Genomic DNA, 24,794 nt, shown 5'->3' with positions numbered 1-24,794 from the left:
GAACTCAACATTAACTAAAAAAATATTAATTACGACAAACTATTTCGGTCACAAAGATCTAATATCTGCACATTAGTTCGAAACATTAATGTGTATGTTCTCATACATTATTTTAATTGGGATTATTTCGAAGTCCTGTACACAAGTAAATTAGTACTATTCCCCACTTGTGTAATGTAACTGTATCTTAATCATAAATACTGTGAGAAAACCACAAACAGAAGTTAATTAACAACAGTTCGTAATAAATCATTTAAACCTTACATTGCAATGACAAATAAACAAACAAATTAACGATGTATACTACAGCCATCTGCTCTCTAACGCACGCCTTAAGTCAAGTTGTTCCAAATACAAATTAATTATTTGATTGAATAAGAGACATTTATATTTATCCAATTACAAGTTGTACTTTTAACAAGCTTTGAAAGTTATGAATAAAATTTATTAATTTGCTTTTTCTAGACAAAGCTGACTCTTTCAGAGACTAAATGGAAATACTTTGTTTTGCAAATGATGGGACTTTTCAGTTGATATTTTCAACATTGTACACATTACAAATATAATAAAAAAAGTACATAAACCAGTTCTTTAATATTTTTCATCATCTTATTTGCCAATTTTTACAAGTGAAAAGCTGAATATATTATATAAAATAAGTTAATTATACGGAAATTTGGGGACCAAAAGTCATATGGATGGGAAAGCGAAGTGGTCAGAGGATCCACTGTCTTGAAAATAAAGTAGCAGTAGAGTAACTAGCAAGTTTCATATACAAGTAGATATCTAATTTATCTGCTGCTATATGCACTTTTATTTGACAATATTCTTCACGAAATTTGGGAAAAATTATTACCAAGAAGCGCTGCAATCTCCGAGTATATACAAGTATTTGTATTTAAGACCAAACCCCTATAGCTTATATTTGCCATTCAAGCTGACTACTGCATAACCTTGGTGCATTATTTTAAAATGTCTAAAATTACTATAATAGAAACAATTTTATTATTATCGCCGGCTATAAGTTCTTAAATTTAAAAAGTAGAAAACAAGTAATTTGAATATGCAAGTAGATTATTTCTTGTATTCTAAGTAATATTTCACTGTTTATGTGTTCACATGCGGATATATTTCAATCATCTTTTGTGGACATATTTCGTAGAAATGCTGTCAGTTGAAGTTATTTATATACTCGTTGCTTTGCATTGTGCCCGCCTGGGTTAACCGAAAATGGCAAGCCTAATCTAATGAAATCCAATGTCAAAATTACTCTTAATCTTAGTAATCTCTATAATACAGCATCAAAGTTGCCTGAATTGTCATCGCCTTTCGTCTGCATACAGTCTTCTTGCACTAAACTAATTCGGTACACTTCAGTAGTACAGATAATGCACGCACGCTGTTTATATATGTATTTACATATATGTATTGTAAATTTCTACATAAATATACTCTATGTCTTCAAGCTTAATAATTTAGCACATTACCTTTAACATATCATCTACTTACTATATTTTGCTCCAGCTTACTTAATTAGATATATTTATGCATTCGTCTGCTTAAGCTTAACCACTGACTTGTAGACATATTTATCTGTCTTGTCAGTCTGCAACAAAAGTTAGTAAAATTTGTAGTGTGTTGTAAGCCTGAATGAAATTTACTTATGTACATACTATATCAGAAGATATGTGCACAGCTGTAGCTTCGCTTACTCGGATATGAACATATAGACAGGCGTGTACATAAACTAACTGTGTTGCCACTTTTGGACAGATGGCTGTTCTACTTATCAGTAATAAATGGTTTAAAATTAAATTCAATAGAAATTGTGTCTCATTTGAGTAAATAATTATTTATTCATGCTTCGGAAGCATGTTGCATAAAGCATAACAGTTTGGTTCAATTTAGCTGGTATACCCCAATTGAATTCAGATAGCCCATTTAAAATGTTTTAAATATTATGACAAATCTCATTCATATTATTCGCTTTAATTATGACTTGAAAAAAAGAAAGATAACTTCAACAAAACCTGCTTTCATTTTAACAATTTTTTGAATCCAACCAACTCTCAACAAATAACTTAAGCGTCATAAACGAGAAAGCAAAAATCATAGTTTCATGAGCTTTCTTCTGCGTGCCGATATTCTTATATGTTATAGTTATAGACCGGATATTACAATCTTTCTTTCTCTGGTTTAGGTAATATCGTAATATATATCGAATTGGTTGGAAGATAACCGTTGTTTCTATATAGATATAGTTTAATTACTGTTACTAAGGTAAAACTATATCGGGTTTGAAAAACAGGAAGATCCTCTTCCTCTGACTGCAATGCTACTCTGCTTATTTTATTCTAAAACCAAATTGATGCAGGATTCAGCGATTAACGCTTTACAAAATCTGTGCTGAGTATAGGGAACCGGAAGTTAATAGTGAAATTGAAAAAGTGAATCGGTCTGTAATAGTTGCAACAAGGAGATTGGAACGGTTTGGTGCCAAAACTACATGAGATTGTTAAATTGATTTTATTAGCTCTCTTAACCGAAAATCCTAATTTCCTGCTAACTCGGACAGTAATGAAACTACTGAACTTCTATTTCCCTCATTTGTAACTTAATCTCGTTCGCTTTTATAGGGAGAAGTGAAATTTTGTGTAGGTATATCTAGTAACTGAATATAATAAAATCTATTAAACCGGACTCTTTTTGTCAAAAACAACTATTTCTCTTACTAATTAAGCACACTATTTTAGCAGTGAAGTCTCAAAAATTATGGAGTTATATTATGGCCTTTTCATATAAATCCCAATATATATGCATTGATTTGCAATATTTCATAAAAATAGCAAGATATATGTAAGCGAACGATGTTGATTTCTCATAAAATGTACAATAATTTCGAAACTTTGAAATAAATAACTCCCTACAAGTGCTGCGATAATCATCGAGTTTTTCATCGAAAAAGCCATTTATCAGGTTTCAGCTCATAACTTTTTGGGAGCAATTTTTATTTCTGATGAATTTTATATGTCTGTTTGAAAAAAAGCACGACTCCATATCAATTTGCATGGCTCATATTTCATAGCGGTAATTAATATTCCAGCGGTTTTTTGGTTATTTAATATTTAATGCATGGGAACGTGAACATGTGTAATCCCGAAATTACGTGTCTTTATATCACATATTCCACATGCGTATATATTATTTAAATACTCACATGTATCACAGGTCTCCATTTGTGTATGTGTGCGTGTGCAACGGCTGCATAGAGAAAATTTAAATTAATATTAAAGCGGCAGGAAAACAACAGGAACTACAACAAACGTATTAACTGCCATTAACAGCTACATGGATATAACGGTGACAACATGTCGTATATGCAACAAGCATTTTAAGAATTCATTATGATACCACGCGTTTCGCGCTCCGTGTTGCCGCACTCATATGTATGTGTAGCTGCGAATGAATTAACAAGTATCGCAAAAATTAAAACAGAAGATTCTTGCAAAAGAATGGCTTGCATGTCACAAAATGTGGCATGCAAAAATATATGCATGTGGCGGTTCGCATAATTGCAGCAAACGTCGAGTTTGTTTGGATGGATGGTGTTGCTGCTCATTGGGCCCACCAAAGTAGTGCCACCTACAGTACGATTGTTGCAAGTGGGCTATTTGTTGGGCGCAGCCAACTGAGTTTTGCACAATTTTACACACTCGTTGGTGCAATTAATCAGTCACAATTTTTATACCAGCGTGCAACATACTGTATAAGAATATTGTGCATTAGAGATTCAACTTTCAAACGTTTGGATCATCATGTTGTACACCAAAAGAATAAGAAATATTCATTCAATTTAGAGTACACTTTTGGCTTAGCAATGCCTAAAATTTTGAAATCAAAGCGCACTGTTATTGAAATTTAGCTGAGAGAAAGTGGCGAATGGAAGAAATTATACTTGTTACAAAGCGTTTGGCAGCACTTGAACTGCAATATTGTATTAATATACTTATTATTAGTAAAATACTACTTTAGAGTAGATTCATATACACATAGAAAATTATAGTCGAAATAACGATTATCTTTTCCTTGACAATCAAATGACCATGGGTACATATTCTTCTGACTGGCGTCGTATATGCCAATGCTGTTGCGATCGAGCTCGAACCTTCTTACTTCGTTTTAATTAAAAACAATGTTCTGCATAAGTAATGAAATACATTTTATATAATATATGGTATACGACAGCCAATTTATGCTACAGTTCGTTTTCGTAAATTGGTATTTTCTAGTGTTTAATATTAAAGCCTAAAATAAATATCAAGTGCTGTGTTCTAGGTGTACATTTTGACAAATTTTCATTCATGAAAATACACTCGAGAGATTTTTTACATTAGCTTGAAACTTATTGAAAAGGGTGGGGAAGAAGATAACGCTGCAAATGTGTTTTGAAATCTCTTTGAGGGCACTTTGTACATATAATGTTTGACAAACCGTTCAGACCATTGTCATATCCACAAAGTGTGTTATTAAAGTGCATGAAATGTAATAGTTCGGAAATTTATCGAGAGCGAAACCAAAAAGTATTTAAAGTAAGCCTCATAAAATAATTTAGCTCTGTAAATAAGCTTTAGCTATGTACAACCTCTATTTTATTGATTTAACTAACTTTAACTCAGGTGCTAGAAAAGATATGTCCTCAAATCGTAGTACAATGGTAAGATAAACAGTTTTCAAAGATTTAAATATCTGTCCATCTCCATGCCTTCAATTCATTCTTGGTTCTCGGACAGTGAACAAAATGTCAAAAAAGAAAAATGTGCCGATTCAGCATGTTGTGACTAGTACTCATGAAGCTAGTCTACACTTACCTGTTTTTTCTTTTAATTAATCATAAATTGCCTAAATTTAGAATGAGAATATTATAATCATATGATATTTAATAATTATAAAGCAATAATTTAAAACTTTAGAAATATTTTTATTTTCTCTTATTTCAATTATTATATATTTTTAAACAGAAAAAAAGTAAAGATATTTTTTTTTTTACCAATGCCAAAAAACACTTCAGTTACATTTTCATCGCTTCATTAAATACTTGGGTTTGTGCTGTTGGCTTTCAGCATATTCTGCTTCAGTTGCCTACATCTGTGTTGCCTCTGATGGAACTTATCTGCAAGTGGCAAAAGTTTATCGCTGAAATTTTCACTCGAATGCATCCCTGTGGTAATATATAGTCGTCTTTGCTTCGTTTTGTTTTTTGGTAGAATTGACTATCGTTCTTTTATTTCAATGCTTATTGCTTAACAATTTCCTTTACAATACTAAGGCGTTTGTGGCGTTGACATTGCCATTGGCATGTAATACATATTTGCGAAAAAATAGTTATGGCCTTTTGCCAATTTATTGTCAAACGCACTCATCGTTGGTGGAGCCTGGCGTACGACCACTTGCGATTGCAATTGAAATTGCGCGCCAAACCGCAATCGTACTACCATAGCACCGCTCGTATACCTAAGGTTTTCATGTTCGCATTTTTGTATGTACAATGGGTAAAATACAGACGGTTTGCTGGCATTTAGCCCGAAGTGATTTCTAATTGCACAGATTTGTTTTAAGCGAAACTGAAGATAAATCTGCCCACAAACGAAAATTTGTTAGTAATTTTGGCCAAATATTTGGGGTCTTTCCAAAAATTTAAATCCTCAAATTCTCATGTTAATCAGTTGGAAAATTTGCCTGCAAAGCTTTGCACCTGACAAACACCACTGTTGCTGACAACATTTGATGTTGTCAATTTGAAGAAGTTTTGTGCTGCTAAGTTCTTCACGGAATTACTGCAAATAATTCCCCTCGAAAAATTTATTTGGTTAATTTAATCTGTCATTCGGTTGGTTTTCATTATTTTTGCACATTTTTACTTTGACGTCAGCATTCTTACCTTCAATTGCCATTCATTTGTGCATTGTAACTTTGTTATTAACTGAACATTAGCGTTTGAGAGGTGAAACGTGATTTTTGCTTTGACAGCAAGTTTCACTTTCCTTTTTTTTTTGCTTTTTTGGCCTGGACATCAACCAACACTTTCATTTATTACTAATTGCAGACCATTATGGTTTTGGTATATTTTTTGTAATTTTGCTTTTGACGTTTTTATGGTATTGAATTGATGTAAATGACAGTGCTTCAGTGTGCTGACGTATTTCCGCTTCATTGCGCTGTCATTCCTATTTTTCTCAATCGTCCTTTATTCGTACAAAAACTAACAGCTCGTCAATTAAGATCTTTCAATTCCACCAAGGACAACTCAGTGCCTCAAGCAAAAACAAGTAACCTTTTGTTGCAGGTATATAACCATTAAATTATCTGAAACTTTTAATAAGTACCATAAATAAATGCAAATAAAAAACAGTACAACAGTATACGAAATAAGGATATTGCAATAATAACTAATGTGTTATACTAAAAGGTGGAAATACTTTCAATGAAGCAAAACTTTATATTGAACAAGTAAATAAGAGTGTAACCGAATATTTCATGCTATTCAAACTTGCCAGGATCAATTGCGGGGTAATACCTAAAGGTTCGACAAAATTTTGTTCAACGAATCGTTTTGTATCTTATTAACTTATATGATTATATGACCTACATAGACTAAATTAGTTTACAACATAACTATATTTGACTTCCCGTCTGCGAAAAATATAATAAAATCATTCTCAAATAAGACATATCTGATATAAACTCAATGGAAGAGGCTCAGTTTAATTTATTGATTTGATTTGCAAAGTGTCAACCAGAGGATCAGAATTCATTACATTAGGCTTATAAGGTCTGGATCAATCCAATTGTCTGATTTCGCAAATTTTCACACTGTAAGGGAGGGAAAAGGTCTGAAATGATTACATTAACTTTAAGCATTATTCAAGTATACTCGGGAACATATTTCCACCCAATTTTTTGAAAATAACTCACATATTGACCGACATGTTCTGCTGGAATAACGAAAATTATGATATGGGATCCGGGATAATTCGCGGACCGATTTCACATACTTTCCCAATAAACTATAGTATTTCCAGTATTATACGTGCAATAAATCTTTCTAATATATCTTACATATTAGCATTATTTCATTTAAATAGCTCACGTATAGACCATAAAAGGTATAAAGCCAACCGAATTTTTGAAAATCGTATAAAAAATTGTAATTTGGTATCGGGAATCAGATAGAAAGAAGCATCTATGAACTGAAAAGTTTTGAAAAGTGGACGTCCCATAATATGTTAAATATATATATTACACAATCACTAAAAGTATGGTATATATCAACTAAACTTGCTGAGGTCGAATCCCAGCAGCACCTCCTCAAACAGCGTGGAAACGGGTGAAATCGGATGATAGCCCCGCTTACTTCCCATATAATGGTTGTGATCAAAATAGTGATAACTCGCTTAAAAAATACGTCAGAAGCCTTAAATTTCCAGGCAAGATGGTGTCTAAGGGCTCCAAAGAAATCGATGTAAAATTATAGGATGCCCGTGGAACTGCCCACCTTTATGTTAAATTCTATAACTCAGAAACGACACGACATTCCTATGATAAAGTAAAAATGAGCAAAATCGTAAAACAAGACAAGCACCAATGAAGCTATCGAAATAAAATTTTGCGCAAATAGTACAAACATGTTCAACTACCCCGAACTTAGCCCTTATTTATAGCTTAAACACAATACGGGTGACGACGAATATTCGTCGTAGTCGGCGGCGCCGTCGGTGACAAGAACCCACGATTGTATATGACGATGAACACAATACGCGACGGCGGCGAATTTCGCCCACCATGATATTGTTATGTGATGTATTGTTGTAAAAACACGGCGGCAACACTCGGAGAAAATCCGTCCGACGGCGTCGCCGAGTACGACGAATATTCGTCGTCGCCCGTATTGTGTTTAAGCTATTACCTGTTATATTTAATCATAGATTTTGTAAAGTTCTGTTATCGTCTTCATATGTTCACTCTATTTTACTGATAAACAAACAAACTCTAATATTTTGTGTAAACTGTTTGTGATGTATTACGTAACTGATAAGTTGCGTTTTGAGACAGAACATCCCTGTAACTATAATTTTCTGTGAAACATAAATTCAAGTACTGAAATTTCATTTACTCTTTATCTCGTATTCGACTATTAGCAAATATTTACTTTGCTTACTATACAGTTACGATTGTTGATAGTCAGTTCTCAAATAAATAGTAAGCAACTGAATAATTGGAAAAGTGGCATGTAAATAATTATCTATCAGAGGATATGTTCCCACTTATGTTTAATCACTTTACATTTTAAGTATAAGCCTTGTGTGTCAAAGCCTAAAATGCTTATGTAATTAGTATTTGTTTAGTGTGAATACATTAATTAAAATCAATTTATATGCATTCGTATGTGTTTGCGAAAGTGAGCTGCCCTTTCGAGTGACTGCTTGCAATTTGACCCAGATTTGCAGCGGAATACAAATAGAAAGCAAAACGGAATCACAAACACATAATAAAACAGACATTTACAAGCTTATGCATGCTTTTATGTAAAGGCATGCTTACTCCGGGTATGTACCGGAGACTGCTCAAGAAGCAAATCGAGCTGTGTTCTACAGGCAGAGCAAACAATTCAAGCAATCCGTTTATCTAATTGCCATAACAGGACTTAATGCAAATATAATTCAAATTAAAACATAATCACAAGACCAGAGGTACGCACATTCGCACATACTTTTGTGTGCTTACAATTGCACATCCGAGTACATTTGCACATACACAATGCCGTAAGCAGTGCCTCAAAGACAGACAAATACACATAAGCATATGCATATGTGCATACCAAAATAACTGTAATCCCTTGAAATTTACACAAAGCCTTTCATGTCAACGCTGTTATAAGTGAATTTACATAAATTAGTTCTAGTAGAGGATTAACTTACTTTGGGTTAACACTGGACCACATTGAAGAAGCTTTCGTTGTTGACGAATTTCTTGCGTGGAGCAGTTCACACCGGCTTAATTGAATGAACTTTATTATTAACATGTAAGGAAGGGCTTAATTCGGATATAACCGAACATTTCATACTCTTGCTCCCTGGCGGGAAAATATCTTCAGGTGAAATACCGGTAAATACCTTCAGGTGTTGGAAAAACTTTATGCTAAAAAAGGTAGCGAGGGTTCAAAGTATGTACAGTTAATATCTTTTTACTACAAATTAAAGTAAACAAATTGCATTTGATTAGAAAATTTTCGAAATTATTCCGAGTGAAAGAGTTGGTGTGAACTTGAAAATGTTTCTGTTAGACAACCATATATCAAAATTTATATTATGCATGGCAACCAGCTACTGACCATAGTAAATTCAACAATTGGACGCCAATTCTGGTGTATTATGTATTACTATCATCTTTTGTTATGTATACAGAAATGTGAAATTTAAACAAAGAGTCTTGGACAATAGTTTGCCAGACGAGAGTTTGAGTAATAATTGAGTTTTCAATTGGTTTGTGACCATTTTTAATTCACTAATTTATCGAAACTTTTCTGCAGGAATATCGTTGTTCCTTTTGAAAGCGTATTTTCCAAATAATATTTAACTCGTTTCATAATCTTTTTGGTTGTTAAATTATTTTTATGAATTTATAATGTTGACTTATGCACCAATAGGACTAATCTTACGTTTACAATTTGAAAAATTCAGCCTAAGCGTAGCATTATAAATTGGTAGTTAATAAATAATTTCTCAGATTATATAATATTACGATTAACAAATTTGGCTGCTGAATTTAATTAATTCAATGTTCAGGAATCCATGAACGTATAAACAAACCTAATAAATTTAAAAACAGTCATTATCTTCCAATTCTTTCTGTCTCAATTCATGCACAAATTTGAACAATATTGTCATTTAATTTATAAAGTGGTCCTCAAAAATTTAACTCAGGGATGTTGAGTGCGTTTTCGAGTATACTGAGTTTAATAGTCACACGCAATACAAAATTCGGGGATAGCGACAAGGGCTAAACCCGTCGCCTTACATAATAACGGAGTAAGATACGCTTTTAGAACATTATGCATAAATGAGTATAGGCACATAAAATGTGTTCCTAAATAATGCTGCTTATGATGACATTATTTTTACTGGAACACCTTTCAAATACACAATAGTAATTTTGAAAGAGGTCAAATTACAGCAAGTTTGAGCTTCCATCAGTTGTAACCCAAAGCTCCACCTTCATATGGCTTCTCATAACTTGTAGAACCAGATCTGTTTGGTCAACGCAAACAGGTTGTCTCTATGTACACATACGACATACGAGTATGTTTGCGCTCTCACTTGTAAACTATTTAAACCTTAAGTACATTTTAGTAAAGACAAAACTACAGTGAAAACAAACTGTGCACAGCAATACTATTAGCACTATGAAAATCGACTTGAATATAGATTTGCAGATATACTTGTATGTGCGTATGTGTAAACGTAAGTGCAGTAAATTTTGTGTTTCTTTATATTAAAGCGTAAAAGCATACTCGCACCAAAATTCAAGAAACTGCCAATTTAATGGCTGTTTGCTTCTCTTAATGGCGCAACAATTGCAGCATTCTGCCACTTAAACTTAAAATTTAGCATGCGCAGGCGCATCGACGCCAACACCGTGTTGCTTGTCTACTGCAGTGCCTGATGATGTTTTAATAATTCCGAAAATAATAAACAAGTCAGAAGCACAGAAATTTATTCAAGCCTGTTGTGTGTAAATATGAAATATATGCAAGGCAACGTTGTCGTAGCGCCCATTCACTGAGCTGGTCAGTATCGTTCCACTGGGCGGCTAACTGAAACAAACCAATCACGACAATACGGAGAATATATTGCAAGGCTCATAATTCAAATACTTGCTTGGCATGCTGGCCTGTTTGCCTGTCTGGCTGCATGTTGGTTTGTGGCAACTGTCATTTGCAAGTTGCAGTAAATTCTTTTACACCCAAGGATATGTAAATGACTACAGCTTGGGGATATAGTATATACGAGACAGGTAGAAAGTGAAGGTATATACTTTTATAAAATGGTATTCATAAAGAAATGTTTCTGATTTTCCTTTAAAAATAAGTTTTTATAAAACATGAAGTTAATTTGTAACTATCAAAAAAGTCATTTAAAGGTAACCTGATTCCAATCTGCTTCAATGCTTTGATTTTCTTTTCAAAAAGGATATCTATCGATAAAAACAAACAAATGAATGTAAAACAACAATCAAACTGAACCGACTATAATAACTACTCTCTTATAAAACCTGGACATTTCAAGCCTATGCCATATACAGCGCGTTCAAAAAATAACGTTTTCCTTTTCCAAAGTGTAGGGAGCGTTTATTAAAAAAAAATTTTGTTATTATAGAAAACATATTGTTTTGTTATAACTGACGTTTACTCAATATTGCTCTCCTGCAATAATAATCTCCCGGGTTGACGATTATAGCCTGGCATCTTTAATGTCAACTTGCAACTAAATTTTCCGCATAGGTTTACTGTGAAGCACCTCAATGCACCTTTTGAGGGTGCTAAACACTCCTTTGAATAAATGTTTGTTCGTTTCTTAGCCGAACACCTTTCAAGGGGTTGAAAATACACAAGTTTTAAATATTACATTGCTACAATCAGATTTGATAAATAATCAGAATAAAGAGGCGAGTTGACATCCGGGTGACTGTCCGTCCGTACGTGCGCTGCAACTTGAGTAAAAATCGAGATATATTCCTGAAACTTGGTAGACATGTTTCTTGATACTGTAAGACGGTTGGCATTGCAGATAGGCGTAATCGATCCACTGCCACGCCTACAAAACGCCATTAATTCAAAACAAATAAATTGCCATAACTAAGCTCGAACACAAGAGATAAGACTGTTTTTTATTATACAGGATCACATTAGGGAGGGTATCCGCAGTTTAAATTTTTTTTAAAAAGGGGCGTGGACTCGCCCCCTAATAGGTTTAATGCTCATATCTCCCAAACCGCTAAAGCTATAATAACAAAGTTCACTGGAAACAAATGTCTTTTAGCACTTCTATCGACCGTGTGAAAATGGATGAAATCGGGTGACAAGAACGCCCACTCCCCATATAACGGTACTACTAAAAGCGCGATAAATCAAGCACTAAACACGCCAAAGATATTAAATTTTATCTCTGGGATGGTATGAGATGACTTTGTAGGAATCACGTTCAAAATTTGATAGTGGGCGTGGCACCACCACTTTTAGGTGAAAGCCCATATCTTGGGATCTGCTTAACCGATTGCAACCAAATTCGGTACCTAATATTCCTCGCATGTTTCTATATTATAGCGCGAAAATGGCCGAAATCGGATTACAACCACGCCTGTTTCCCATATAACACCATCTTAAATTCCATCTGATTCTTTCACTTTCGACTATGCAAATCAAGCAAAATATATAATGAAGTCTCAAACGAGTATACTGTATGACTTTGCGAGAGTATAAAATGTTCGGTTACATCCGAACTTAGCCCTTCCTTACTTGTTCAAAATATGTTTTTCAATGTAGGGGTTTGATTACAGTTTTGAACGCACTGTTTCGCTTTCGACTCGACCACACAGTAATAACCAACAATGCAGGGGATACTCATTTTTATATTTTCTGAAACATTGAAACAACCATCTGTAGTCTTGTCCTATGCTTGAGATCCAAACCATCATCATCCACAAATAATATATTCACTATACTGTAAACCACTTCAGTAAAGACTACGCAAGAACGGAAATCTTCTATTTTTATTTTTTGTGTCCAAATTATGGTATGTCCAAACCATGTACACATACAGCCATGCATATATGCGTGTATGTAATGCTTCGTCTTCAGATTATTGGTTTAAAAAAATTTCTTTTTCCAAGAAATTTTAACGGAATACTTTAGACAGCCTTTGTGTATCATATTTTCACTACATGAAACATCTGCATTATACTACTTTGAAATATATGATTGTTTTTCCAATAAAATATAATATCATTGCCATTGTTAAGACTTTAACTTGTTATAAATCATTTATATATACAAACATAAAACCATAGGAATTTGATTCAAATTGTACTCGTGATTAAACCATCTGTAAATAATCTATACATAGATGCTACCTGTACAGAAATATCAGGCATTAGAAAAAGGAACCGCACACATTTGCTATCCCAACTTTTATAACTCAATTTTATTCCAAACACTCATGAAATTTTCGTTTCAGTTAGGGAAATTTTTGTTGAATATGTTTATTTTTTTATTGCTAGCAGTGTATTTGTGCACACTGCTTGGTTAGTATTGTACACACCTAGTTTTCTTTATTAATTTCACATAACTTTTGTCATTCTCAGCAAAATTCAATGTCCAGTAGGGGCAAAGGAAGCAGTTTACTTTGATTTAAAATACATTTTGGCTTTTAAAATATTACGTGAGCAACAAGAAGAAACAATGTCAACATATTTTCAAATGTATATGTATTCCTAAACCCAATAAATATGAAATGTTTTATGATAAATACTCATACTACATAAATACATATGTATCCATGCATGAAATTCAGTAAAATTATTTTGTGAATGAGTTATAGATTTACATATTTTGACCTGTTAAAGTCGAAAAGTTGCCTCTATGATTTACTAATACGTAGAAAACTTAACAAATAATCGGCTTGTTTGGAAGGACAACTTCAAGTGAAATTCCCCTTACATTGTGTTATATATAAGCAAAAACAAAAAATTCTGCTGATTTTAATTCCTTATAAATTTTTTTTTATATAGCATACATAAAGTTGTAAAATCCAACAACATATGCATCTAAAATTATTTGCATTTAGCATTTATTTGAAGTGGTTTCCCACTGTAGCACTCGTACTATGCCTAAATGTATTTATTATCTTTTATTTAATATACGTGACATCTCAAATATAAACGCACTAGCAAAAATTCATATACCAGAAAAGTTAATAAAAAGTACACATGCTCAATGCGTGGCACATGCTCGTAATATGATAGTGCCTCTTCATTCGCTGGGACTGTTTGTAGATTAGTGCCAAAAGTGAGTACAAGCTAACTGTGTGTCACATTGTGTTGCTAGTAATCGTGCAGGCTGTTTATGGGAATTACGTGTTAATTGCATAATTTTAGGCGTTTCGCCTAACCGACTTTTTCCCATTATTTCCGGTTGTCTACATGTTTATATGTTTTAAGTGCGAAGTATCAACATCAGTGAATGCTTTTCACAGTTTTGTTTAATAACAATGCATTATATTGGAGGAAAACTATATTAAGTTTACAACGAAGTTTGTTAGAACCAGAAAGGTACGTTGGAGACCCTATTAAGTATATACATACATGATTATCGTGACGAACTGAGTCGACTTAGCCACATACGTTCGTCCGTCTGTCTATCTGTATAAATGCGAACTTGTTCCTCAGTTTTTTTTGAAATCGATCTTTTATCTCAGAAAAGCTCCCCATTGGTTCAGACCACTATTGTGTACAATTGTCATACAAACTGAGCGATCAATCTCAAGGCAAGATATCTTCACGAAATTTGGTTTAAGGTTTTCTACGAAGCAACAGTATTCTGTTTTAAGAAATTGTTCATATCGGATTGCTATAGCATATAGCTACCATACAAACTGAACCATCAAAATTAAGTTCTTGTATGAAAAACTATTTTAATAATTTTAACATGCAACGGTACAATATCCGAAAAAATTTTACAGATCGGACTACTATGTAATGAGATATAGCTGCCACATAATATCAAGATCTTTTTATATCTTTAATATATTTATATAATATATGCATATCTTAGCACCTGTGAAGGGTATTATAGCTTCGGTGCAGTCGAAGTTAACGCTTTTTCGTTTTTTTTTGATATAAACAAAATATTATTAGCTAATTATTAGGAATTATATTAATATGTAATTTTTATAATCAGTTTTCCTATGTGCTATGAAAAGTACTACAATCAGCCAAGTATTTACACCAGTGACGAAGGAATATAATCACACTTGCATATTAAAATTATGATTGAGCACAGACAAGAATATATTCTTATTCTCTATTACCCTTTTTACTAATAGTGACGAAATTTATACGCATTGGCATCGCCGATAAGAACGACAACCCGCCCTATTTCGACAAGTCGCTCTACGAAGCAGAGGTGGATGAGAACGAAGATATCCAACACACTGTGCTGACCGTTACAGCTAAAGATCACGACGAATGTAAGCACATATCCACTCAAGTGGTTACATATACTTATATTATATTTCTTGTGCATCAACTACAAACCATTAAATAAATATGTCTATAAAAATGTATTTTATCTTTTCTGCTTCTTTGTATGCGTTGCGTTGCCTGCTGTTCGTTTATAAATGCCACCAATAACATAACGGAATGACGGAATGATTCGTGGAATGTCGTTTACCGCTTGAAATGGATCTCACATTGTATTCGACATACATATGTTTATATATAATTTTTCAAATGAAATTAAAAATGTCAACATTGTCAACAATTACAACAACTTTCACCGACACTTTTGTTATTACATCTGTCACTGATGGTCATTGGCTTTTGAAATGTGTGCAGCATCGCGTATACGTTACGAAATTACGAGTGGAAACATTGGTGGAGCTTTTGCTGTGAAAAATATGACTGGAGCCATTTATGTGGCCGGTGCATTGGATTACGAAACTCGCCGAAGGGTAAGCTGATAAACAACAAGTTTTCATGTTCTTTTCATTTTGCGTTTTCATATACTATATATATATATATATATGTATATCGGATTTCCCAATAGGGATGCTATGATTTCTAAGTGTCGGCCATTTTTAATTTGTCATAATCTGTAATTGTTTAATTATTTTCAATAGTGTTTACAATTACATCATGAAAAGCTAATCAATTAAGTTTTGGTGCGGTAAATATCAAATCATTCATGAACAACCATTACATTCACCTAAATTGACAGTTTGGTGTGGTTTTTGGTCTAGTAAAATCATTGGTCCGTACTTCTCTCGAAATGAAGCTGGTGACAGAGTTACTGTCAGAAACTTCTGACACTACTGAAAAGCGGTACAGTTCGTTGATAACCAACTTTTTATGGCCGCAATTGGAAGAAGTTGACCTTTTCAATATCTGACAATCGAATTATTGCGAGAAAAGTTTTGAAGATTTAATAGTTTGAAGGAATTGTGACATTGAATGGCACCAAGAAGTTGTGATGTAAAACCATTAGACTACGTCTTTTGGGGTTATTTGAAGTCATTGTCCTTTTCAATAAACCAGACCCTCTGCAAGCTTTACAAGTCAATATTGAACGTGTTATTCATGACATACGACTCGATTTAGTGGAAAAAGTACTCGAGTCGTGGAGGTTATTTGAATAATGTTATATTCAAAACTTAGTTGTATGGATTTTACTTCACACTGAATAAAAAACATTTGCTTAACCTTTCCTTTCCTTACCTTTTCTTAACAATTAGTGTGTTTCTTTTTTTGAAAAAAATCATATCACTCTTATTGGAAAATCTTCTATTTGTATATATTTATCAATTTTAAAAAGTACTTTTCTTCATATAAACGCATTATAGTAATAGTTTTTATGAATGATTCGATCAGTCTATAAGGCTCGCTTTCATTCCAGTGGTTCTGAAATACAAACAGCCAAATCCTTATATTCATACTATGAAGTTTATGTAACACTTAAAATAAGAGCAATTTCTTTTCCTGGAGGCAATTAAATGCACTTTTAGCTTGCAATAAAAGTGTTTTGCTATCTTAAATGTAAGCTTTTTAGTGCAGAAAAGTGATAATAATATCAAAAAGACCGGCTATCAACGGTTTCTGTCTGCAACAGTGTCAAAAATTGAAGACCTATCGAAAAAATCAATGAGTGTGTAAAATGTAAAAAAAAATTATTTAAAAAGCGGTTTATTGAAATTTAACAATAACTTTGCAGTTTTGTGGAGAACTCATAGCCAATTTAAAAACTTTGAATTGCTTTCGAAAGAAACTTTCCATGCAACACCACAATGAACAGGTTCAAATCACTATTTAGTAAATAAATGCATATATTATAACGGTATATATGTAAGTTGGAAGCTTAAAGTGACATTGATAAGTAACCTTGTGCTGAAACTAAAAGAACTGTTTTCTAAAGAAATTCAATATTAATATGAAACTGAAATTTGAAAAGCTGTACAATAGAAACAAATATTCCTAGAAATGCTCACAAAAGATTTAAATTAAATTTTCAAAGCGAAATATTCAGCTGTCACTATTCATAACACTTTCCTGTATCTATATATGTTTACAGTTACATAGATATTTGTTCATACACGTGACACATGATGGCTTAACCAGTTTGTCAATCGTTTATTTCGATATGTAGTAGTGGGCACCTATTTGTTACATATGGCAGTGGATGGGTTGAAGTTTACTAAACGTCTCCTTTAATTGAATTGCCGTGCTATGTAGCAAGTATTTTACATATACACATTCGTTTTCGCGCTTTAACGTGTATATCATGCAGAAGCTCATCTAAAACCTGCAGTTAAATCAATTATTATTTACCAATTTCTTTGCAACTAGTACGCACCGTTAGTACCACTAGTCAACAAAATACTTGTATCTTTTTAGCACCCATTCCTGGTATTTTCCACGTAATGATACCTGACCGGAAGTCAATCATCAGATAACGTCATAAATTGGACATTTCTCTGAGTTAACTTTCCAAAAAATTGTTTGAAATCTGATGTTTTTCTGCTCACTTGGATTTTAGTCTGCGAATTCTAGCTAATTTTAAGCTAAGCTATTTTTTTTATCCACTAGTTGCACGTTTCATTGTAGGTAAACTACTAGCGCCACACTTTATAGCCTGCAATTTTGAAAAACGTGACCAACTTAAACAAGAAGACAAATAAAATATTCTTCCCAAAATGTGACATATGTGTTTTTACATACATCTCCTTGACAACCATAGCCAAACATCGAATGGCCGATCATACCATCACGTGTGCTCGCACTAAACAAATGCCACTTTTCGCCAGTCCCAACGTATTCAATATACCGCATTTCGTTTCATCTGTTAGCATTTGTTCAAGTACATTTCATTTATTTACATATTTATAGGTGCATACATATTTGCACCAAATTTGATTCTGCAGTATATTTGGATTGTTTCAACATACATATGTATGTAATTTGGAATTTGACTGTATTATTGCAACATTCAAAAGTGTATAACTGCATAGAGTCATTTGAACAATTGTAGTTCATAGCTGCTGCTTTTTTATGCGCGCTGCCAACGAAGAGCAAAATTCATAAATTGAGTTAAAAGACAAATAAATTTGATTAAAACTACTTTTTAAATGTCTTCACGAATATTGGTTAATAGTTTTATCTTACTTAATTCACATTTTCTTAACTTCCATGCTACTTTTTATACCCTGAACAGGGTATACATATTAAGTTTGTCACGAAGTTTGTAACACGCAGAAAAAACCATTGGAGATCCCATGAAGCTTATACATACTTATGCATATATGGTAAATGATGAAATTAAGAAACTGAGTCGATTTAGCCGGGTCCGTTGGTCTGTCAGTATATACGCGAACTAGTCTCTCAGTTTTTGAGATATCGACCTAAAATTTTGCAAACTTCCTTCTTTCCCAAAAGAAGCTGATCACTTGTCTGAACCGCCGATATCGAACCACTATAGCATATAGCTACCATACAAACTGAACGATCAAAATTAAATTCTTGTGTGAAAAACTTCTAGAATTTGGTACGGACTGATCGCGCGAAATCAAGTCGTTGCATGGTAAACTTTTTACTTGACACATTTTCTTCACAAAATTTGTCATGTGTTATTGTTCAATGCAACGGTACAATCACCGAACAAATTGTTGGATTAAACCTCTATAGTGCTGCTATGCTACACAGCATATATACTTGTAGATATATTTGTGTACGAACATTCATGTACATTTATGTACTTACGTAGAAAGATATTTAGATTTTTAAACCATTTTTTCTTACGAAAATTGTGATAAGAAATGAAAGCGGCAGAAAAGTCGCAGAGAGGGTAAAGTCGGTTGTAAAAGTTTAAGAATATTTAATACTTGTGATATATATATATTAAGTGAATATTAAATACTTTTAATTAACATTGCGACGCGCGAGCAATAGCACTGACCTTCAAAAATATGGTTAAATATAAAATGCAATTAACACGGTTCTGACCTATATTAATTTATATGTAATGCATTAAATTTTTTAAAGCTTTCAACAGTACTATATAATTCACATTAAATAATATTTTTTATTAATGCCGCTTATAAAATATTAGAAATTAATGTTTTTCTTAAAAAATGGCAAGAAATATGTGGAACATTCCCTTCAATTTTTCTCACCCAAATAATGCACTTCTCCTCTTTAACTAAACTCACACAGTATGAGCTGCGTTTAGCCGCTTCCGATAACTTGAAGGAAAACTATACGACCGTCATAATTCATGTTAAGGATGTCAACGATAATCCACCAGTTTTTGAACGTCCCACCTATCGCACGCAAATCACCGAAGAAGATGACCGCAATTTGCCGAAACGTGTGCTTCAGGTTATTGGCCATATACGTATAACGTTAATATAATCGCACACTCTTTTCCATATTTTGTAAATGTGTAACTTAGTAACTTGTATACGCCAATTTTTAATGCAGTTTATATATATATATTATTTTTGTAATTTGAGAAAAGCTAGAACAACTTTGAGCTTTATTTAGAGCTTTCGTGCTTTATATACCTTTAGCACTATTCAAGCTGTTGTTGTTTTCGTTACGACTCCTTTAGCATTGTTGCAAACTTTGTTAACTGTAATTTTTGTTTTGCTTCACTTATGTGCACGCTTGAAATAGTTTTCCTCTCAATAATGTTTATGTTCCAAAAATGAATATCTTTGCCTTAAAAGCATTTCGAATTATATTGTTACTTTTAATATAGAAGAATATATTCAATTTATTGTTATGTCTTTTTGCATGAATTTAACTTAAGATTTTTTTTTAAATATACCATACATGCCTCCTTATAATTGCTTGTTATGCTAAGATGTTTCACACAACAGAACGGAAAACTCAATTTCACTTACGGCAAACAAAGTTATTTTATATAAAATTTATTTAAAGCTAAACTATTTCTACGCTATCTATATTAATTAGGTAAACTTTTTATATTCCATATTCTATTTTTTAATTATTTTTTTTTTTGATTCAGTAACCTATCATTTTAATAAGGAGCAAATAATATATATTATATTGTACATGAAAGTAAATTTTAAAAGTTAATAAGTGGAACAATGGTTCTAGTTATGATATGGTAGTAAAAAGTACAGGTCATCATATATAATACTAACAGATCACTCTAACCATCAGGTTACTGACCGCTCACCACGCGACTTTTTTCTAATACTTACATTTTAAAATTCGTGTGGCTTTCAACTGAATTACTTTGTTATTGCGTTCACATGCAACAGAGCTAGCACAGAACTATCTCACTATACGAAGCTAATATACCTTTTCAGTTACCCCGGTATTCCGTTGTAAAGATGAGTATTACGTCAAGTCCAAATTACGCGATTTTATTCAGCCACAGGCCCATGTCTCAGGATATATATCATAGTCATATCACTAATTTAAGAAATAATGTAAACTGATGCTCGAAACCAACTTCTGTACATTTTTGTTACCTAAAGCTAAAGGCTTAACACAAATAATATATTCAATTATCCCCTAAGTGATTACTTAGCAAAATGTATTAATTACATGTCAACTGCGAACTTTTTATTGAAACTGAGTTACTTAAATACATTCGACAAGTTTAAAGCATTGACGTAATTATTGGTCTACTCTCGTACAATGTCGAAGTGCTTGGATCATTTTACTCAATTTATTTAGGTTGACTGAATTTATATATCAAATTGTTTACTCTTACACATTTTACACACATTTATTATTTTGCATTTTTTGTTGCTCTTGTTTTTATTTCCACGATGTTTAAAGTACGATTTAAAATTGGTTGCCTCCGATAGTTTGAATGAGAATTCAACAACAATCGTGATTTATGTGCGCGATGTCAATGATCTGCCGCCGGTCTTTCCACAAACCCTATATGAGCGCACGCTGGACGAGGAGCTGGATGCGCCGTTCACCATCATGCAGGTCGCTAAATTTTTCAAAGAAAAAATATGTTTTATTAAATTAGTTATTAATTGTCACATAACCAATTTAATTAATTATTTTAATTTTTGTAAATTATAATTTTCATATTTTTTATTGTACTATTTAAACTTGTATATATTATTTCATACAAATATCTGGAGTATTTTAATAAACTCTAGTATTGGTTTGAGTGCCGGGCTACACTTAACACATACATTTGTATATAGTAATCTGGTAACACTTTGTGTATAATGCGTAATGTAATTATGTTAAATCATTGTATAATTAATTCAGCAGCTCAAATTGGTGTGAAAATGGCATTTTCATACAATAGCTAACATTCATTTGATTGTAGGGGTTATCAGGTTTCCTATTGCAACCTTTAATTCCAATTACAAATAGTTCATACTTTATCAGCCACTACAAATTAATTAACTAAATGTAAATATATATTGCGTATGGGCAAGAATATGCACTAATTAATGGTTTTGGATTTATGGAGCGCCAAAGCAAAAACGAGTATGTTGCTCTTTTATTTAATTATAATTTAATAAAATTTAATAGAGTTTAATTCAGAACAGATATATGTTAATCGACCACCGTTTACGCTAATGAAGCTCTAATATTTGCAAAAGTCATATAGTATATTACATAAAATTGATTATATACACAAGTACTCGTATACAAGCGAGTGAGCAGCGTGACAAATTAGGTGAGTTAGCATTGCTCGAAGTACATTTTAACCTACTTCATCTGAATATAATTGAATTAAATTCGGAGTAAAATTTAATCAAACGATCCCGGAAGACAAACCATTTGATATTGTTTCAAAAAATAAATGTATTTCGCAAAACATAATTTTATTGTTCAATAAAGTTGCTGGCAATAGTGACAGACTGCTTATGATAATCTTTCAACCCCACAAAGCCGAGTTTTTGCAGTACAATTTGTGCTTTGCTCAAAACACATTTCGACCTCTTGAGATCGAAGAACTAAATCAAAGTCGCTGGGGGTCAGATCTGAGAAATATAGTCTGTGCGGAACAATTCCCGCATCGATTCAACGCGCACAATCGAATGGAATGCTGGTGGACTGAACTATCAAATGAAATTTGATTTTGCTTATGCGCACATTTTCCTATGATAGATATAGGGTACCAGCTATTTCGAGCAAGTTCATTTGATGGTCTGAAAAAAACAAAGAAAGTGTTCTATTAACATATACGCCGAGCGGGGTAAATTAAGTTTGCCACGAAGTTTTAACACTCTGAGGAAAACGTTGAACACCGTATAATATATATATATATATTTAGCCATGTCCGCCTGTCCTTCCGTCTGTATATACGCGAACTAGTCCCTCAGTTTTTGAGATATCGATCTAAAGTCAGACTACTATAGTATATAGCTGTAATCAAGACCTTGTATTTAAAACTTTTCTATTTAAGAAATTATCATCGTGAAATTTTACACAAATCATTGCCCACAGCACTGCTACAATATTTGAAGAAATTTCCTAGATTGGATGACTATAACAGATATCTGCCATATAAACTGCATGATTAAAATTGAGTTCTTGTATGAAAAACTTTTTACTGGACGAGATATGTTTACGAAAGCTGTTTTAAGAGACAACGGGAATTTCTTTTGAGAAATTTTCTGATCGTACTACTTTGTGATATAGTTGCAAAACTGAACAAACTGAACGATCAAAATCAAGTTTTTATATGGTAATTTCTTTATTTGTGAAGTTTATTCTAGCTTCAATGCAACCGAAGTTAACGTTTGTCCTTGTTCATTATAATTTTGTTAAAATTATATGTGTGTGTCGTTATTGAAGTATATAAATGCTACCAAAAATTGTATGACATTAAATCAGAAAAGTTTGGTTAGATTAAACATTTTGTTGCATAGTGAACCTGAGTTTTATACTGAGACTGAGAAAGACGGCTGGTACAGAGTGATTTTATAAGAATGTTTATGCAAGTGACGCATTTGCTTTAATTTGACAAAAAATATAAAAGGATCAATTTTCATGAAAGGAAATTGTAGTAAAATTGTTATATTTATAAGCAAATACATTTATACGTGTTCTTTAAAAAATGTTCATCACAAATTCCTGCAATTTTATAAATGTATAAATAATACAATATTTAGTTACTGAAATTCACAAGCGCTTAAAAGAAAAATTTGCCGGAAGATGAATTGAATTATTGTAAAATACGTTACCATATTTTATTGTGACTTATATGTATGCATGTGTATTCAAATAAATGTTTTATTTAGCCCATAGGCCGTATAAATCTTCTTGGCATATCAATAACAAAGTGGTATGTTCTAACAAAGGTTTTATATTCAAAAATAAATATTTTTAAATTTATTTCTGTAGATTGCGTGATTCGGTAGTATTTGCATTGCTATTACTTTAGCTTTCTTGTCTTAAACAGTTGCATGCATCTTGCCAAATATGTATCATTGCGCTTATGTTAGTATATGTTGGAATTTATATGATTTTCCGACTACATTTTCACAACACATACAAAGTAGTTTCATACGTTTTTCAATTCAATATTAATAAAAACTATTTGCTTACGTTTTTGCTTACACTGTGTGAAACTGGATTGGACCGCTTTTGATTTTGCCTGAATAACAGGTCACCGCCACCGATGGAGATAAGGATCGCCCTCAAAATATTGTTTACTTTTTGACAGGTCAAGGCATCGATCCGGATAATCCTGCCAATAGTAAATTCGATATAAATCGCACCACGGGAGAAATATTCGTGCTTAAGGTGAGTGATTGAAAGTTTAATTAATTTGCATTCACGGTCAATTTCATAAATAAGTTTATCATACAAGTAGAATTATTTTAATAACATGAGCACTGTTACCGAGAAGGGGTGATAACGAGTAATTGATTTATAACCGCATTTTATGATGAAATCATAAGTTTTTGCCTCATTAGTTTTTATTATCAGTATAGAAAATAGAGGGAAAGATATAGACAAATTAAACAATTTTTCGAAAAAAGTTGCCACCTACTGAAAGTTATTAAGATATTAAATTAAATTTTATTAATATTTCATAAATCAACAATTATCGAATTTCATACTTTATTAAAACGGATATCAGTGAAATAAAGTCTTCCTTGGATAGTCAGTAAAAATAAGGCTTCGACCAAATTTGAACATTATTATATTTTTTTGAAGAACGCGCAAGGCTGAAATATTATCTGTTTCCAAGAAAATACTGCGAGATAATCGGATTTCATCGAGTATAATTCCAATTCTTTTGTAATCCGAAGTTTTATAAATGTAGATATATCGTGTTGCTATATTCTGCGAAAATAGCCGATTCCTTTATTTTCAACCCTTCGGTGTTGCGCTGCGATTGATTGATTCATGATTGCAATTGCATGAGATGAGCTGGCATGATTACGAAATGCAGCACCATTCTGTTTGCCCACTGTTTAAAATAAGTGAAAATCTCATTAAAAGCAAGATTA

General features: G+C 32.6%; 1 protein-coding gene across 11 annotated transcripts in view; it reads left to right on the top strand.

Moving 5' to 3' along the window:
* Positions 1-24,794, top strand: part of CadN (neural cadherin) — a 291,717-nt gene that overhangs the window by 226,202 nt on the left and 40,721 nt on the right. For 7 of the 11 annotated variants that reach the window (XM_036374376.2, XM_036374389.2, XM_070106304.1 and 4 more), the window contains 4 exons: positions 15,156-15,299; positions 15,667-15,782; positions 19,534-19,698; positions 23,944-24,081. In XM_036374376.2, the coding sequence (XP_036230269.2) occupies positions 15,156-15,299; positions 15,667-15,782; positions 19,534-19,698; positions 23,944-24,081 (563 nt within the window). Of the gene's footprint in view, positions 1-15,155; positions 15,300-15,666; positions 15,783-19,533; positions 19,699-21,135; positions 21,295-23,943; positions 24,082-24,794 lie in introns of all 11 variants that reach the window. The other 4 variants (XM_070106306.1, XM_070106307.1, XM_070106308.1 and 1 more) reach the window with 1 other exon arrangement.

Source organism: Bactrocera oleae, chromosome 3 (assembly GCF_042242935.1).
Source record: "Bactrocera oleae isolate idBacOlea1 chromosome 3, idBacOlea1, whole genome shotgun sequence".
In the NCBI taxonomy this organism is placed as follows: domain Eukaryota; kingdom Metazoa; phylum Arthropoda; class Insecta; order Diptera; family Tephritidae; genus Bactrocera; species Bactrocera oleae.
Note: the sequence above shows the minus strand (reverse complement) of the source record. Positions and strands in the feature narration are given on the sequence as shown.